The 18,204-nt window shown below is 40.9% G+C and overlaps 3 protein-coding genes across 10 annotated transcripts in view; all 3 read left to right on the top strand.

Annotated features, from left to right (window-relative positions):
* Positions 1-5,635: 5,635 nt before the first annotated feature.
* On the top strand, positions 5,636-6,969 carry LOC129096317 (homeobox protein MSX-2-like). The gene is given in 3 exon segments (XM_054605072.1): positions 5,636-5,867; positions 5,870-6,025; positions 6,557-6,969. Coding segments are annotated over 3 exon segments (798 nt in total). The 5' UTR covers positions 5,636-5,638.
* A 2,488-nt stretch (positions 6,970-9,457) lies between these two features.
* atp5pd (ATP synthase peripheral stalk subunit d) lies at positions 9,458-12,536 on the top strand. Its single transcript, XM_054604701.1, has 6 exons — positions 9,458-9,505; positions 10,545-10,675; positions 11,535-11,631; positions 11,787-11,858; positions 12,201-12,263; positions 12,353-12,536. The coding sequence occupies exons 2-6, from the start codon at positions 10,554-10,556 to the stop codon at positions 12,482-12,484; spliced, it is 486 nt and encodes a 161-aa protein (XP_054460676.1). The 5' UTR covers positions 9,458-9,505; positions 10,545-10,553; the 3' UTR covers positions 12,485-12,536.
* Positions 12,537-13,272: 736 nt separating this feature from the next.
* The window catches only part of pnpla6 (patatin-like phospholipase domain containing 6), a 30,555-nt gene continuing 25,623 nt past the window's right edge, over positions 13,273-18,204 (top strand). For 6 of the 8 annotated variants that reach the window (XM_054603677.1, XM_054603680.1, XM_054603683.1 and 3 more), the window contains exons 1-2: positions 13,273-13,329; positions 17,682-17,773. In XM_054603677.1, coding sequence (XP_054459652.1) covers positions 17,723-17,773 — 51 coding nt within the window. In that variant the 5' untranslated portion in view covers positions 13,273-13,329; positions 17,682-17,722. Of the gene's footprint in view, positions 13,330-13,788; positions 13,876-13,958; positions 14,051-17,681; positions 17,774-18,204 lie in introns of those variants that run through there. The other 2 variants (XM_054603678.1, XM_054603679.1) reach the window with 2 other exon arrangements.

Genomic DNA, 18,204 nt, shown 5'->3' on the forward strand with positions numbered 1-18,204 from the left:
CAGGTTGTTTGTGTTTACTACATCTGTTGGTTTGGGAGCCGGGGATGAGGAGGAGGAGGAGGAGGGAGAGGGAAGGAGGAGGAGGAGGAGGAGGAGGAGGAGGAGGAGGAGGAGGAGAGCCTGCACAGTCGCTCCACTCGATCTTCTGAGAACCAATCCGGCTGCTCGGTAGCAGCCCTATTCAGGATCAACCCATGCTTGTTTATTTGAAAGAGACCCCGCTTCTTAAACTTCCCTCCCTCTCCATTGTTCGACTTCTCATGGGGAGGACTTTGAAATTGTAATCTCAGGATATTCAAAGACACACATTTGTTCTGACCTTTGGTGACTGCAATAACATTATTACTATCAGACAGGCATTGCCAATTTGGATCCACACTGCTTTCAACCACTTTGACTCAAAAGCTTTTGTCGACAAAAGATTTTTATGGCGAGTTAGATTATGAAATAAGAGCTGAAACAAGAGGCAAGCTTTTTTCTGTCATTAAAACTAAATGAAAGGAAGTTAAGCTAATTTAAAATGACCTACTTGTGTTTTCAGAGTAAAAAAAACAAATATGGAGAAACATCTATTAACCCAAATAAAATCTGAAACTGCAGTGCTGGTTAAGATTTTAATGTAATCAAATTATTTATTGAGTTTTCCACGATTAAATCTAATGGAGCACTGATATTAAAGGCCTGGTATTTGGAAACAGTTCTGTAAAACTAATTAAGTGTCACACATTTTACCATGTGAAAAGAGTATTTTCAATAATACAACACTTTTCTGTCATTATTGGTGTGATGATTTTCCTTGCCGGAACAATAAAGTTAAACATCTGCAAATTGATCTCTGTAATCTATCTGCCAAGAACTGTGAATTTACCTGCGTTCAACTACAAAGAGAACATAATCATCTCCGTTATTGTACTTAATAAGGAAATGACACAAAAAGAAGAAAATTGGTTGCAAACCAACACATTTTCTATTTAATCCTCACACAGTTTAAATAACAGCTAATACAGTTTTATGACATGCAAAAGAAAATGCTTCTTATATAAACCATATTGCTGTAATTTAAACAATAGTTGCTGGCTTTGGCCTCGCTGGGATTTGAAGCCAGTAGTAAAAGAGAAAATTGTTGCTGCTGCATTTTTTTTTTGCCTTAAATCTCCTTCACTACAGCTTTGGCTGCTAAGAGCGTTTGAGATTGTGGCGACATTCTTCGGTTTGTGAATGGAACCACAGAGTAGCCACACAAAGTTCCTCGTCCCCAGTCCTTAACCTAACTCGCCCACTCGCATTGTCTCTAGACTTTCCTCAAGAATGCGGATTTCTATGGCCGACGGCAAGCCAGACAAAATTGCCGATTGCATTGTCACCTCTTGTGGTTTTTCTCCTCAACGATCTCTACTGGCAGCAGAGTTCAGGAGGAACCCTCTCAACGGCAACATCTGTTTTTTGAAGAGCAGGAAACATTTTTTATTTTTTTTTAAATGTAGCAGTATATGAGCAAACATTAATTTCAGCTTGAGCTCAAAATGCAAATGGCGGCACAACAGTCGAAAGAAATAAACCCTGTTGTGTTTGGGTTTGAGTTAAAAACAGCAGCTATAACACCGCAGGACACTCCATCCCCCTGATTGCTTTTTTACAGTCCACAAAACGAAGTCGTGATGAAGGCAGTTTGCTTCCTTTGCTTCGGCACAGCAAGACTATTTCCCTCATTACGCTGCATTCAAACACAGGGCGCACTGATGCCACGAGGAAAGAGGAAGTGGCTTTGGCAGAAAACGTCAAACCAGCGTTTAAGTGCAGGATTGAAGCGGGTCTGATGTGGATTGGATCAACTTGTTAACTTAAATGAAAGGTCAAGATATTTTTCCACAGCGTTGAGCAGCCCTAACAACTGCTATTTAAACTGCCGTTAAATCTAGAGGGCCATGCGAGTCACCTTATGTGAGGAAGGCAAACGAGTCGAGGTGTTGACCGAGGCAGGAAATTAAAAACAATGCACGGAAAGATAAACAGTTACCTCTTGCTTTGATGCCGAAATGAAGACTAAACTTCCCCACAGAGGTGTTCCTTTCTTACAGAAAAGTGAGACCAGCGTGAGAGTGGCGTGTCGGGACGATGTCGAGGGCGGCACACTGACTTGTCCCCCCGTCTAGTCCGCGCCGTCACGTCAGCAAAGTGTCCATCTCGTCGAGGCCTGTAGCTACAGGTCTTTGTGCCACTGTCGACACATCTCACAGGGATTGGGTTCCACAGCTCGCTCGCTCCTCTAAATGATCGGTTTGTTTGTCGGAGGGCCTCGCTACAGCAGGGAATTCGTACATTGTTGATGGAGGACAGACACCAGCTCACCTGGACTCCCACGAAGTCTGAGTTCATCCGCTGGTGCATCTAAAGAGTATGGCCTTCACTGAATCATCTTATGAAAGAAAACAAACGCACGATAGGAGACGTTGTTTTTTTTACCAACTGGCTAAGTGGTTTCATAGAAAGCATCGAGTATTGAAAATGGCCCGCGTACTTGCACGAGAAGAAGTTCTCGTTTTCTGGTGCCAGCTGAAGGGGGGGGAAAAGTGCTTCCCATCAAGCTTGCTACGGCCTTGAAGGACAGATCTGCTTTCAAACTCGCTAACACCTTTTGACACAGTTCACTCGCCTGCATGCTGTTACAGAAATGTCTTTTTGGGGTAGGCGAGAAGGGGGCCCGGAGCTAAATACACTGCACCAAACACCGGGGGAGGAGAGGTAACTGTACTTCTTGTGTAGACATATCTCCGGGTGAACCTGTATCGGATGAATCTCCGTGTGAGACTGCGTGCTCCGCGGGCCGACTCTCATCCCCTTCTTGCACAACACTACGGAGATGAGACAGAGGGAAGGGTACACGGTTGCTGGGATTTAAACCCAAACCAGCTGGGTGACGAGAGGCCCCGGTGTGAGAGGAGACAGAGGGCCGGCTTTGTCAGATAGAAGGAGCGCACTCAACATCAGGATTTACTCAAGTTGAATCAACGACCAGAGTTGTGCCTCTCGCTTGATGAGGGATAAACTGTTCTTTGCACCTGAGGGCTCGCACGAGGCCGACCGTTAGCGATCACAATAAAGAATTGTGTCTTGTTTTTTTGTCGTTTTTGGGGGGAAAAAGCAGATAATTTTACTAATTCCAGTTGCATGAGTCATATGCTGCTTGATAGGCCTGCAGGACACAACCAACTGCTTGTGGTTTCTAATCGGTGAAGTGTTCATTCTTTCATCCAATTAAGTAATTAAGCACAAACAGGACTAATGAAGTAATTTGGTGAAGTGAATTACCGGGGGAAAAGGGAAGTTCTCGTATTAACAACTGGCACAGATCAATGCTCGCTTAATCGCTTCCCAGTCGTATATTTGATAGTGTTGATGAGTGTGCAGCTCTCTTGTGTTGGGTTGTGCTGATGATGTCCAGGAGGCCACAGTGTGCTGCTGATACATTGCATGTGATATCAGCTAGGACATGTTGGAAGAAGAATTTAAATGATCTTAAGTGATGAGTTTACATTTCCTGTTGCTAAAACAACGAGCTTCTCGAAGTGACATAATTATTATGTGACGAAGAAGAACTAAATGGACTACAACAACTTTATTCATCTACATTACTACACAAGCAGATATTATACATTTGAGTCCACTGCATGCATCTTACTTGTTGCTTTATGTATTAAGACTGTATTTACAAAACGTATGATCAGCCTCTAAAATATGATTGATTCCAGCTTGAATTATCTATTACATAAACTAGCTAGAATAAAGTCCACATCAACCAGCTACAGTAATAATACCGGAAACATGTTTATGTAACTGTGAAAAAGATCTAAAAGTCTAATGAATTTGACTACATAATAAGTAATTTTACTTTTAATACTTTAAGTAGTTGCTGATTAACTTTAGTACTTTCTACTCAAGTGAAATGTTGAATGCAGGACTTTTTTTGTAATTGACAAATGTTACACTGTGGTATTGATACTTCAACTGAAGCAGCAGCAAAGAATCTGAAGACTGACTTCATGAATTTATAAGTGAACGTACCCCATATAACAAATCTTATTCTGCAAATGCTGATGAGCACAATACTTCTGATTTTTTTTTTTTACCACAACTCTTTCAAATAAATTCACATCCAATTAACTCAGTTGCATTACCTATTAGACTTTAAATAACGGACTTTTCACCTGATGCAAAGTCCATAAAGGTGTTTGTCTTGCTTCTGCATCATCATTTTTATTAAAACGTGCCAAAATGAATTCAATCCCACCCCCGTCAGTTTGCCAATAGACGTGAAACGGTTAACTGTCAGCGCCTGCGTCCCTCCCAGCTCCACGCAGAGGACTATGAGATATGTGGAGGACAATTGGTTAAGTGGAGTTAACCGTTGCCTTTTTCCTCCCCGAGGTATCTTTCCTTTTTCATCCTGCCGAGCCTGGCGCCTCGCGAAACACAACTTGTCTGGCTTATTAAATAGTATGACCTGGAGAAAGAAAACGCCTGTTGCTTCTCAACTGAGGCCATTGTGAGGCGAGAGGAGCGCATGACAGGCCTTAAATCGCTGTAATGCTGTGTGACCAGCAGTCATTCCTGATCAATGCATATCCTGCTCATATCCACCTTTTCTTATTTCATCCTCAGCTCAGTTGTTTTACTGTCATTTGATTATTCGACTATAATGTTTCATTATCTACAAATTTAATTAGTTGTGCTTATTAATTAAATTAATCTGTTTATTGACTATATTTTACTGTTATTTTTGTTTTTTTTCTCCTTTGATAAAAAAAAATATCACTTTGATATTGACATGTGACTCTTTAGCTCCTGCTCAGCTTATTAATTAAATTAATCTGTTTATTGACTATATTTTACTGTTTTTTTTTGTTTTTTTTCCTTTGATTAAAAAAAACAAACATCACTTTGATATTGACATGTGACTCTTTAGTTCCTGCTCAGCTTATTAATTAAATTAATCTGTTTATTGACTATATTTTACTGTTTTTTTTTTTCCTTTGATAAAAAAACAAACATCACTTTGATATTGACATGTGACTCTTTAGCTCCTGCTCAGCTTATTAATTAAATGAATCTGTTTATTGACTATATTTTACTGTTTTTTCCTTTTTTTTTTTCCTTTGATACATTTTTTTTATCACTTTGATATTGACATGTGACTCTTTAGCTCCTGCTCAGCTTTACAGTAGGAGAATAACTCATCGGATGGACCCGATGCAGGGCCCGGCTAATGGATGTAAATGGTCAAGAGAGATCCTCCCCACTGGTTAATTGCGCTAAAATTGGTCTAAGCTACTTTGTGAGGGCCATCAATGGCCCCGCGCCGCATGGGGTCTGTATGATTAACTTCTCCTTCCTTTCAAAGGCCTCTTGATCTCCCCTCGGAGGGCAGCGGGCCAATCAGACCCGCACCCGCTGACGTCACGAGTCCAACGCGACGCGCTGATTGGTTGGAGCGGGGAGGGGGGCGGGGCCGGCCCGTTATAGAGGATCCGTGCAGCGCGTAAAGGCTACTGGGCACCGCTGACAGCGCGGACACGCAGACTGGATACTGTACACCCCGGCGACTCCACTCCTCCTCACGGGCCACACTACACGGAGGTGCATGGCCCCATCCCCTCGTGTCGTGATGAATCCCGCGCAGGGGTCGCCGTCCCAGGACGCCAAACAGCTTCATCAGAAAGAGGAGACGGACACGGAGGGCGAGGAGCAGCAGCCCAGAGACATGACCACGGAGAAAGGATACAAACTCCAACGGAGCTGCCTCCCGTTTAGCGTCGAGTCGTTGATTTCCAAGAAGACCACCTGTCGGACTTCGTACCCCCCACAGATGGAGCTCTGGCTCTGCAGAAACCGGCTCAGTTCTCTCCCAGGACGGTTTCCGCGGAGAGCTCGCAGGGTGTCTCCAGCAGCTCCAGCGAGGACAGCCCGCAGCTAAGCGAGAAGGACCAGAGCACCTGGTACCAGACGTCCTCCTTCTCCAGCCCGCCCCGTGAGTCCGTCCCCATGCTCTTCTGGGAGTTTTGCAAACTCAATGATACGATATCAAATGTAGCTTCTTCTACCGTCCATAAAAATATATATTAAAATAATAATAATTAGGCAACAGATGCTTGTTGTGTCAAAGTCATGTTGAGCTCTACACACTGCATACATGTCATTCTTGCATAATAGCCTTTTTTAAGTCGTGCAAACTGCAGATAAATTATAGTGTTGCTTTTTTTTTTTTACTTATATTCTCATGCAATTCTTTATATGTGTTATATTTACTTACAGGTGACATATGCAAGCAAATATTAAAGGGTTATTAAACTGTACGGTTAACGTTTGCGTGACTGGATGTGATCTGGAGGCTACGTTTGTCATAAATAAATGTAATGGAAGGTGTTTATTGATATCTGTGTACTTGCTGCATCTCACATTGACATGCTCACCTGACAATTAAGCGTCCATTGAATCTAACCTCAGCTATTTCCCCCTTTTTTTTTTTTTTTTTTTTTTTTTGTAACTTGTTCTCTCACAGGGAGCTCCAGTCCACCTCAGTGTACTTTAAGGAAACACAAAAACAACAGGAAACCTCGCACCCCCTTCACTACCTCTCAGCTGCTGGCTCTGGAGCGCAAGTTCCGCCAGAAGCAGTACCTCTCCATCGCCGAGAGAGCCGAGTTCTCCAATTCGCTCAACCTGACGGAGACTCAGGTCAAAATTTGGTTTCAGAACAGGAGAGCCAAAGCCAAGAGACTGCAGGAGGCCGAGCTGGAAAAGTACAAACTGGCCTCCAAGCCCATGCTGCCGGCCTTCGCGCTGCCACTGCCCCTCGGAGCCCACATGGGGTCTCCGGCGTGGGGCCAGGCAAACGCCTTTGCGAGGCCCAGCCTGCCGGTCCCGGGACTGTTCGGCGGACCCGTCACTTATGGGATGTACTATTTGTCTTAGTAGTGCTGTGTGTTAGTGTGTGTGTGTGTGTGTGTGTGTGTGTGTGTGTGTGTGTGTGTGTGTGTGTGTGTGTGTGTGTGTGTGTGTGTGTGTATGTTTGGTTTCATGAGAAAAAGAATGTCTTCTATTCATGGTCGCAAAACACTTATGAACGAGGATGATGCGTTCCCTTCACCTCGGAATTTAGAGAATTTTTTTTTAACCTCCTAGGATAAAAAAAACCCCCAATTAATTTCGGGACACATTTTGATATGTAATTGTGTGCGTAATTGGACTTAAGAGTGTTCACTTGCTCAGTCCTGTGGATTGTGGATTCACAGGCCTGAATTACTGAGGCGATACTCCCAAAAGTAAATGTCAGGTTTTCAAACAACATGCCTTAAATGTGTCATCCCAGTGCTTCCACCGGGCTCCGCAGTAGTTTGGGGGAAAGTGGACATGCAAAGTGTGTCCAGGCACGAAAGTGATGATCTACTGAAGCGGAGGTTTGAAAGCAACAGAATAGTACTTAAATGATGTCAGTGCCTTAAGACCAGTGTATCACTTGAAGTATTTCTCCTCATTCAGCTTCCACTGTTTCTGGTAAAACTGCAGTGATCCAGAACTTTTGTATTTCCTTACAGAATCGCGATTTCTACCTTTTTGTATGGAGCAAAAATTATATTTTAGAAAAAGACGTGTATTAGATTTTTTTACTCTCACAGCGTGGCCTTTATGGGAGTGATAATAATAGTTTTTCTTTGAGGAATTTTACTGTAAATGTAAATACAATGTGTAGTGTTCATAAAGCCCTGCAGCCTCGCTTGGAGAGCAGCAGGAAATGTGGTATTTATTGAATATCTTTGTATCTGTACTGTGTACATACATCACTCTATCCAAATGTTCAGTTACTTGTAAAAACTGATTTTAGTAAATAAACATTATACAAGACCTGAAAGTGTCTGAATCGTTGTACAACCTTTTTCAATGTTTTCTCTATTTTTGTATTAGGCTACTTATGGTAGACTCAGATGACTTTACGGAGGAGACTATGTACACTACTCCTCCAAGAATATATGCATTTATCAAAGGTAGAACAGACTTAGATGATATAATTGTTATTTATCAATGTAATTTATAATGAAAGCAATGGAAGCATGCCGTACCTCAACCACTGTTCCTCCCCAAAAAACATTGCCTTTCCACATTATTGTTAATAGTATCTAATTTGAAAATGGGACAATAATTCTGACTTTTTCCCAATATAATTTCATTTGCATAACTTTTCTTCAAAATTGCATACAGACCATAATCTATTTATTGAACACTTTGGAAGTATATATGTCAATATGAGCCGACAACGAAATCAGTTAAACCCCTGTTCTGTTAATGTAGAAAGGTTTTGTAATTTCTTAACACAACTTTATGTCTTCTTTTGCAATTTTCAATGAAGTATTTGTAAACAAAAAAAATACATTTCAATCTAATATACCTGGTCATTTCATTGTCATTTCCTAAAGAAGATATATTATATATATATTATATATATTTAACTGGCACTTGGAAGACTTTACATCCTGTCCAGTAGAACATGTTTTCCAATAAGACAGCTTTAAAATGTAAAAATGTCGTCAAGTGGCCCATATTCAATATTCAACTCCATGATAAGCTGTATTGTTACCATGGCCCCTAATCATTTCAGATATATTGCAAATAGAATTAATAAATAAAAACAGATTATCAGCTCTATATAATTGGGGAGAAATACTTTATTGGTCAGAACATTTATTTTTGAACGGCGCCGCCGATGTTAAACGCAGTTTCAATTTGTCTAATTAGCCTGCTGTGTGGTTCACTTACTGCAGCCAATAACACTGTCACTCTTTAGCCTACCAGTGGGTTCACTGTTAGTTATCGGGCCTTTATTAAACAATGTTATAATCAGGTTATATTATTAAGAACATTCAACATTCACGTTGATGCTTTCTCATTCTTGTCACTCTTCTCCAACAAAAAAATATCATGTATCGCGTTCATGGGCTAAATAAAATCACAATAAAACGACTTAAAGTTATTTGTGGGGAATGTTTTAATGTTTTTCCCTTTAAAGCCCTTAGCTGAAGATATACAGTACCAGTCAAAAGTTTGGACACACCTTCTCATTCAACTACTTTGAAGAATGTAAAATATAAAACATATTCTGGTTTGTTGAGCATTTGTTTGTTTACCACATAATTCCATATGTGTTCCTTCATAGTTTGGATGTCTTCAATATTAATCTACAATGTAGAAAAAAATAAAAATACAAATAAAGAAAAACAATTGAATGAGAAGGTGTGTCCAAACTTTTAACTGGTACTGTATATTTAATAATATGGTTGGAGATGTGAACTTTCTACTAACATGGCGGTATCACCAGCTGTGTGTACTCTGTCCGTCCAGCAGGGGGCGCTGTCGGGCTCTCTGCTGCCGCTGCTACTGAAGAAGAAGAAGAAGAAGAAGAAGAAAACCCACTTCCGCTGGTCCGCCCGTCACAGACTACTCTCTGTACAGCGAGGTGAGTACGTTAGCACAGCGGCTTGATGAATGTCACAGCATCTAACGTTTGTTTTAATATTCGTGCAGCTCATCTCGTGTGTTTTTGTGCACGAGAGTAATCAGTCAACGTGACGTCCACGCGACGTTAGTGTGAGAAACCTGGTGTTGCAGAGAGACGTCACTGACCTTGGCTAGCCGGCGAAGCTAACAGAAGCTAGCTGCTGTTAGCTTCGCCCTGCAGACTAATGTCAAGGGCCCGGTGTCATTGATTGACACAAACTGGGTTTCCAGCAGAACCTCTCCTCTATTGGTTATAAACATATGCATATCCATTTATTACGGTCTTTATTAGTAAGGTCAGGCCTGCTTTTAACTGAGGACATCAATGTCTGAACAAGTAACCTGCCTTAAAGACTCTTGTCTGCAGGGATCAACTCAAATTAAAGAGTGTTTCATCCTGAGACATGTATCCTGAGAGTCACCACAGAGAAGTGTACATCTGCATTATGACAGGGCGTCGCAGCTCACAGTTAGTCAGTCCAGGCTTCACTCATGAATCAAGGTGACACTTTACAACTAACTGGAAATGTTGAGCTTTTGTTGAATCAGATTTAGAAGAGTGTTGACTCAACTTTATGCTTTTCTGATATTATGGAACATTTAAGATGGTGTATATATTTGTTTATTAGTCTACCCTCACTGATACAAATGGGGTCAAATATTAGTAAAACAAAATACAATTAATTAGCCAACAACAGCGTCCAAAAACTGACAGTTACTTTTTAACTTTTTGGTCAAACTCTCAAATGGCTTCAACACCAACTGAACATTAACGAAGGCAGTATTCATTGCAGGGCGGTTGTACTATACTATTAGTACAAACTAAGATTACCTCTGTAAACTGGCTAAGTGTGTGTGTATGTCTATCTATCTATCTATATATATATATATAAGAAAACACCTGTATGTACACCCGCTTGTTTTACAGCCACGCGTAGCCTGGATTCGTTTGATGTTTTTGGTGATTGGACTAAACCAGATTTCCTTCTACCCTTCAGACAGGCATAATGGCAGCCCGCCGTGTAGCCCTGAAATCCATCGACTGGCTGGCGTTTGCTGAGCGCGTCCCACCCAACCAGAGGGGCATGTTCAACGCGCTGAAGACTCGCAGTGATGCCATCGGTGCAAAGTTAGTTTTACACCAACAACAGACGTTAGAAATCATGCTGAAAGTCAACTTGGTCTTATAGTGCTGAAGTTTATTCTGGTTTAGTACATTGTGACAGAATACAACAATCAGTGCAATTGAGATGTGTTTTATTTTTGCTTCTAAACAAAACATTCATCTCAGACCGTTTTTAAAGGGCTCTGCTGAGATCTTCTGTTATCTGCCATTCAATGAGAGAGGGACACATGCAGGGCAGCATATATATTAAGTGTCCAACTTGCTGAGAAGCTTAACAAGGTGCTAGGAGGACGATCACATAACATACATAACAGATAATGTGCACACTACTAGCACCTATATCTTTACAGTGAGAAGTTCCTTGTGTGTTGATGTTCCTTTTTGTATTTACAGATCAGGGTTGAATCTAGTATTTAGTTCTTGGCAGATTTCTTGGAAACTCGAAATAGTCTGGTCAAACCGATCAAGTCTTCTACCTACAGAGGTGCATATGCCTATAATTAGATGTTTGAGGGGAAGAAATCAAAGCTGCAAACAATAATGTAATGTAGTGCATCTTTCTTTTTATTCTCTCCTTTTTTCGTGCAGCTTATGAGGTCCTCATTATCAGTACATTGCATTGAGTCATTGATTGGTTTCCTGGAAGAGCTGTCCTCGTTATACTGTATTTGTCATGATAATGATCTATTAGGTTTCTCCTTTTAGTCCCCATTTTTAAGTTTAATAAACACATGAACACATTTGCTCATTCTTGTTTCTGTTTACTTTTAGAATGTTTTTGTTCTTTGATGTCCTTTTTTTTTTTTTTTCTCATGTATCTTCATTATAATGTGATAAACTCCATCTTCTCTGTTTACATCAGACTGACCTCGCTACCAGAGGCTCCTGCAGCCATTGACTGGAGTCTCTACAGGAGCACAGTGGCCAAAGCCGGGATGGTTGATGAGTTTGAGAAGAAGGTGAGCTTTACATGACTGGCTTATTTAACGGGTCATGAGTATGTTTCAGTCTTTCCATGAACTGTGGGTTAACATCTTCTCTGACACAATTTCATTATATAGTTATGTTAGTTTGTCTTCCTGTAGTAAATGATAAATGTTCCTCCTGCACACAGTTCACAGCCCTGCAGATCCCTCACCCTGCTGACACTCAGACAAGCGCCATCAATGCACAGGAGGCTGAATCTGTAAGTGATAAGTCCATGTGTCCCCTGAATTTCAGCTTTACTGTATCGATGTAAAAAGTGTTGACTTTTATTAAAAAAACTATATATATTTTTTTTTCAATTTGCAATTATATTTATATATTTTTAACTACGAGATAATTTAAGTATACATAAATAGATCGACAGTAGTTAGTCAATCATGACATTTAGTCAACACTCAAACAGACATTTGAATTTGAAGCAAAGAGACAGAAACCACAACTGGAATTTTTTTGAATAATAATTGGAATATAGAAACGGAGATAAGTTATGCTGTTTTCATTTTGTACTTTTAGATGTAATGGTCTCACTTTTCTCTAACAGAATAAGAGTGCATCAGCCTACATTGAAGGATCCAAGGCCCGCATCGCTCAGTATGAGCAAGAGGTGAGACTGTAGTTGGATTCATTCCTAAAACACTGCATGGATGTCTTTGGTAAAACTGTATTTATAACCTTACTCATGTTTTGTCTCAGCTGGATAAATTCAAGAACATGATTCCCTTCGACGAGATGACCAATGAGGATCTCAACGACACCTTCCCAGAAACTAAGTTGGACAAGGTCAAGTACCCGTACTGGCCCCACAAGCCCATTGCGGACCTGTAATCCTTTTACCTGAATCTCACCTCACAATAAAGTTTATGTATTGTATACAGAACTATGTGCTGGTTTCATTATTTGATACACATTTAGTTTCCAGACGTTTATCTGAGTTGTTTTGAAATACGGACTGAATACAGCAAATGCAGCATGTGGTATTGTAGGAAGAGCCCACAAGGGGGCGATGTTGCAATAGTTTTACTCTGAAAGGTAAACTTGTCTGTAGAAAAAGCTTTACATGTTGTCATTCACTGTAATGTTGCTGTTAATCTTCTCCCAAATTGATATCTCGAACCACTGTATGATAAAATATATATTTGGCACCAGGGAGAATTTGCTTCTGTTTGCATTAAACAATCACTTTGATGTGTGAGACGTTTCCTGATTCAATTAGCAGCAGCTTTGAGGCTCAGGGGAACACAGGTCTGGTGACTAATTAAAGTGATGTGATCATTCTCCACTGTAATCAATAATGATGCTAAACTTATATTACACTTAAAATACTTAATCAGGTCAGTGTCCCATGCCAAAGTCCGGTTGAAACCCTCAAAATCTAATCAGCCGTGGTATTTTAATGTAATGTGTCAATCATCCTGACTCCATCCAATCATATATGCACTGGCTGTGTCCCTCAATGATCATTGGACGCCAGCTATTTATTTACATATTTGTAGGCGGGGTATATCCCATCCATTCCAGCTCTGCATTTTGATTGGTCATGTTTACGGCGTCTCAGCTGCTGATTGGCCAACGTTCCGGTGTAAGTAAAAGGGGCGGGGCTTAGCCGGGGATGACTTCCGTTGTGCGTTATTTGACAGCCAGTGACGATTGACGGGAGACCATCAGCTCAGGTGAATATCTTCTGTGCTCTGTGACCCACCGACGAGGTTTGCGTTTGAAAGGGTTTATATTCACTGAGACTTGTCATTTAGTTGTTTTGCATCCGCATGGACCACAGCTCGCCGCCGCTAGTAGCATCGGCTGCTAGCTGACAGCGTTAGCCTCGGGGATTACGCAGTGTACGTGATGACGTCACGCGGCCAGGTGTCCTCTGTGGGATGTTTGACTCCTGCTAAACCCCACGAGCACGACCAGAGACCGACGTGAACACCCCCACGTTCATTTACTCTCGTGCACACGTAAACAATAAGGGCCTCGCTCTGTCTGACGTCATGTAGCCACATGCTCCCATAGACTCCCAGCGACTGTTAGCTTAGCCCGGCTAACGGGCTCAGCACTGCGTCAAAACAAGAGCCTGCGTGAGAGCATCAGCTGCGCCTCCTGCCAGCTCGTAGTCCAGTGAAAGGACACCTCCACTGGTTGGTGCTCTGGTGAGCGGCTCCCCGTCTTCTGGACGTGTTTACAGCTCTCCAGTCCTACCAGGGGGTTGAGGAGAGGTCAGTGAGGCGACACCTCTGAGGGGGCAGGTTATGCAAAACTATTTTGAGCTGCTGTCAAACCTCTGACTTCACCTTGGGCACTACTTTGCAGCCGCTTGGGTTTGAGCTTGTGTTTATTTCCTTGTTTCTTTAGAGGTAAATAAACAGTTTGGCTTGACTACCAGGGTCAAAGGTGAGTGTAACTGCTTTACACACATGGTGTAAGTGTTGACAGCAGCACATTCAATCAGATGCATGTTTCTTTAGGTTGTCTTCACTGTGAAATCCTTAGGGAAGAGTCAGAGCAAGTTTCTTTTCTTTACCTTGTGTCTGACATTTTGTCCAGCCATGCATCTTCGCAATGTTGATGTGATTGTGAATCTTATGGCCCAGAGGGTGTATTGTGCGAGGTGAAAACAGACGTGGATGTGTTGTTAGTCGGCCCAGGTCTGCCCCTGCACAGTGGAGTCAACACTGGCTGCATTGTTCATGGAGAACAATGGGAATAGGCCTGCATGGAGGGAGGCACTGCTAGGAGGTTGGCTACTGTCTCGTCTCTGGAGGATAGCAGGCCTGTGCTTTTCTTACAGTGTTATTACCACACACGGTGGTGTGTACAGTCAAAGAGAGGGGATCTGAAGCAAAGGGAAGTGTGTAGCAACGAGTTTTGGTCAACGTTCTTATCCTGAGTGACAAAAGTTTTGTTGAGGCTGCTGCACAAGAGACACTTTAGTGACAACAGTGACATCCCTAAATCCAGTAGCTAAGTCATTATGTTTTTGAACAGGCAATTTCCAGAAAAGAAAAATGATGTGCAAATTATGCCTGGCTACCTGCCAAAAAAAACAATAAATGAAAAATCCAACTGCAGCCAAAATATATCTTGACATTTGGCTGGTGGAGATTTTACCGCTCTTATAGATGAGAGACATTTAGCGGGTCAAATAAAGATGTCATACACACATTTCCATAAATTTATTAAGTATTATGTATTATGAAGTCATTATATTTAAATTTGTATTTACAGTTTCTGTTGAAAATGAAAACCCTCTTATAGCATATGATTAAATATAAATATTGCAGGATTAAGTCACACAATGTATTTTCTAATATACACATCTTTAACAAGTGCAACATTCTCATATGAGAGTTTATGGCCTTAAAACTGTGTGTCCGTTGCAGCAGCATCCTGTTTTCTGGTTTGTTTGTGACTCACAGGGTTACTCCATGTAACACGACACTGGATCCTTATGCTTTCACTGATTGAATTTCGGCCATTCAGCAGTTCAGCCACCCTCTCCCAGCCACTGATGTTATAGATTTTTAGCAGGAAATACATCAGAAGATGCAGCTGATGCCAGCATGTGTTGTTACGTCATATGTACGCTAGATAATGTTTGGACATTGCTGGTGTCGTTAGCAGACATGTTCTTAAACTTTAGCAGTCACTACCAGCAAAAAAAGAGTAATTGTTATTACTAACAAAAATCAGATTAGACGCTTACTCAATTGACAGAAGTGGTAAACCTTTCTGTCTTCTAACAAGCAAAAACAGTGAAAAAAGACTAAACATTCTATGGTTCTTTCTCTATCTCTAAATTATATGATTTGCTGCTTTGAGCTAATATTTCCATTAGCCTATTGTTTGAAGACTAAATGATTAATCAGTTGTGAAGATTATTTTCACTATCAGTAAATTAAACAATTAATGAAGAACCTGGAGCCAATGCCTGCAGCAAATCTTTTGATATTTTTCCTTTAAAAATGACTGAAAAAGATTTATCAATTTTATTTATTTAAGTTTATTCAATCAAGGTTGACTATGTTTTTGTTGATCCATTAATTGATTATTTGACTAAACGTTAGTTGCAGCCCATCTTCAGTTTCTGATAAAAAAAAACCCATTTTGCTTTAGTTAGTTTTTTATTAGCAGTATTCAACTAGAGCAACTAGCATAGAGTAAATCATCACCACACATCACAAATCAGTTTTTTTTCTTTTTGTATCTTGATCGACCAGTATTAACAAGCATTCAACAATCCTTTAGATTAATCCTTAGTGCACAAAACAGGAGGCCTGTCTGTAGTCTATTCTACGGCTATGGTAATGTCTTTTCTCTAATAGTCTTGAAGTTTGGGCTTTAGCCATAAGACTGTTGTTTATAGGATCCTCCGTGCTGCTGCTGTAGCCTACTTTGTATGCCCTCAGCAAACATGGAGTGTGTTTTATAGCCAGCTTGTTTTCCCTCCAGCCTCACTTTCTGCCGGATTCATTAGAGTAGGAGTGGGACATCGTTGGACCTCGGCGAGCTAAACTAGCATAGCTGTTTATTTGTCTATAGTCGGTGAATGAAGCTTGTTGTCTCAGCTACAGCACATAGGCCTGTGTCAGCTGAATCCGCTCTGGCAGATGTGGGCAGGGAACTGGTATGTAGCCGACCTGGATGAACTTTGGGAATTATTGCATCAGTATTGCTTCAATAATTGTAGTAGCTCAGTAATCAGAGCATTATGGTTATACTGGGCTACTCCCAGCAAATGTGCATGGTTATATGACCGTAAAAAGAAGCAAGCTGGGTAGGTAAAATGTTACAGTGTGTAGAAGTATCGTTAAGATCAGTGGTTGGAGGACAGAAAGGGAAAATTGGTTGTGTAGTGTATAAAACAAAAGCAAAAAAAAAAAATGCATTTAATTAACACAACAGTAGCTAGTGTCTCAATAGGACAGGCATTTAAGGTAATTTCAAAAAATGAATTCTCTTCTTCTCCACAGCTTTTCTGGCAAAGCCATTAAGCTGTATACTGGTGCAAACCTCTCCATCGCGACTGCATCACTCACACATAAAAGTATACATATTGACATGCTGACAAATTTAAAAGATGAATAAATTGTATAGAAAAGCCATGGCCGGAAACTTTTATTTATTTTGTATTATGCTGCCTTAACATTCTCACTGAAACACCAATAGGAATGGTACCAAATAATTGGGACAGTAAGAACGTCATCCTGTAGGGAGGTGGATGGATGGATGAAAAAAGGGGAGGGGGTTACCATCTGGATAGTTTTATCTAGATAGCCTGCTGTGTGTGTGTGTGTGTGTGTGTGTGTGTGTGTGTGTGTGTGTGTGTGTGTGTGTGTGTGTGTGTGTGTGTGTGTGTGTGTGTGTGTGTGTGTGTGTGTGTGTGTGTGTGTGTGTGTGTGTGTGTGTGTGACAGAGACAAAGCCTGTCCCAGTAGGATGCAATAATTTGATCCCTCTCTCATTCTAGTACTCAGTTAAAGTGATTTTAAGGAGAGATTAAGTACGATAATCAGGGACCTTCAAATCAGCTGCCTCGTAGCAAAGTTTTGTGCTAACAGCTTCGTATTCTCTTTTTTGTGAGACACATTTTCCACTGGTTTGTTGTAGCTTGGAACAATTTAGTGTTTGTTTCTGTTCATGTGTGTCCATTGTTACAATAACACATTTTTCTTAATAAGAGAACAAACTGTGCTGCTGAGGTAATTTTGTATTTCGAAATAAGTTATATAGGCCTTAACTAGCCAGATGTTGGGCAGCATTCCTGAGGTGTGAATTGATGTTTGTGGACGTCGAGGTCCTACAAGTAAGGTGTCATCCGTCCATGGATACAGCTGAAAAGTCAGGAAAAGATTTAGATTTCTGTACTTGTTTGTGCAATTGTGAATGCAGACACATTTTAGCCTTCAATCAAGCATTCTGGCAGCAGACATTCAACGATTTACATGTGCCTTTCCTACTGTGATATGTCAAAATGTCTTTCATGAAAGATATGTTATAGTATGTTTCTCTGTCTTTGGTTCCAGTGGTCGTTGATGGACCATCCCTATGAAGAAACAGGGTTACAATGGGACAGAGTACCTCGGAACAAGAGGTCCCAGGAGACGTCACCAGCGAGGTCGGTTTGCTCACTGGATTTATTTGCATGATGATAATACAATACAATAATTATGTATCTGTCTGTCTGTATATATAAGTTATTGTGGATTTTAGCTTTTTTGCTTATTTAATATTCTTTACTTATTTATAATACTTGTTGATCTTGTTTTTACTGTGTCTCTTGTTTGCACTATCCTCTCTGCTGCTGCAAACCTGCAAATTTCCCTGCTGCGGGACTTATAAAGGATTATCTTATCTTATCTTATCTCATCTTATGAAACACATGAAAATAGTGGTCTTGTGCAAACATTGGGCACAGCAGCCCACAAGCAAAAAACACTGCACAAATATATTTTATTCACTAATGTGCAACTTCACTGAGGTTACATGTTGAGTGGCAATTACACTGCACATTTGCAGCCATTTTGCAGCACAGCAGACAATAACAGC

This window comes from Anoplopoma fimbria, chromosome 9 (genome assembly GCF_027596085.1).
Source record: "Anoplopoma fimbria isolate UVic2021 breed Golden Eagle Sablefish chromosome 9, Afim_UVic_2022, whole genome shotgun sequence".
Taxonomy (NCBI): domain Eukaryota; kingdom Metazoa; phylum Chordata; class Actinopteri; order Perciformes; family Anoplopomatidae; genus Anoplopoma; species Anoplopoma fimbria.

What these genes read in the sequence shown, in the direction of transcription:
- atp5pd (XM_054604701.1), top strand. Translation starts at nt 10,554, where the DNA reads ATGGCAGCCCGCCGTGTAGCCCTGAAATCCATCGACTGGCTGGCGTTT. An exon ending in TTGATGAGTTTGAGAAGAAG is followed by an intron (nt 11,632 to 11,786) that starts GTGAGCTTTACA and finishes TCCTGCACACAG; the next exon opens with TTCACAGCCCTGCAGATCCC. An exon ending in TCGCTCAGTATGAGCAAGAG is followed by an intron (nt 12,264 to 12,352) that starts GTGAGACTGTAG and finishes GTTTTGTCTCAG; the next exon opens with CTGGATAAATTCAAGAACAT.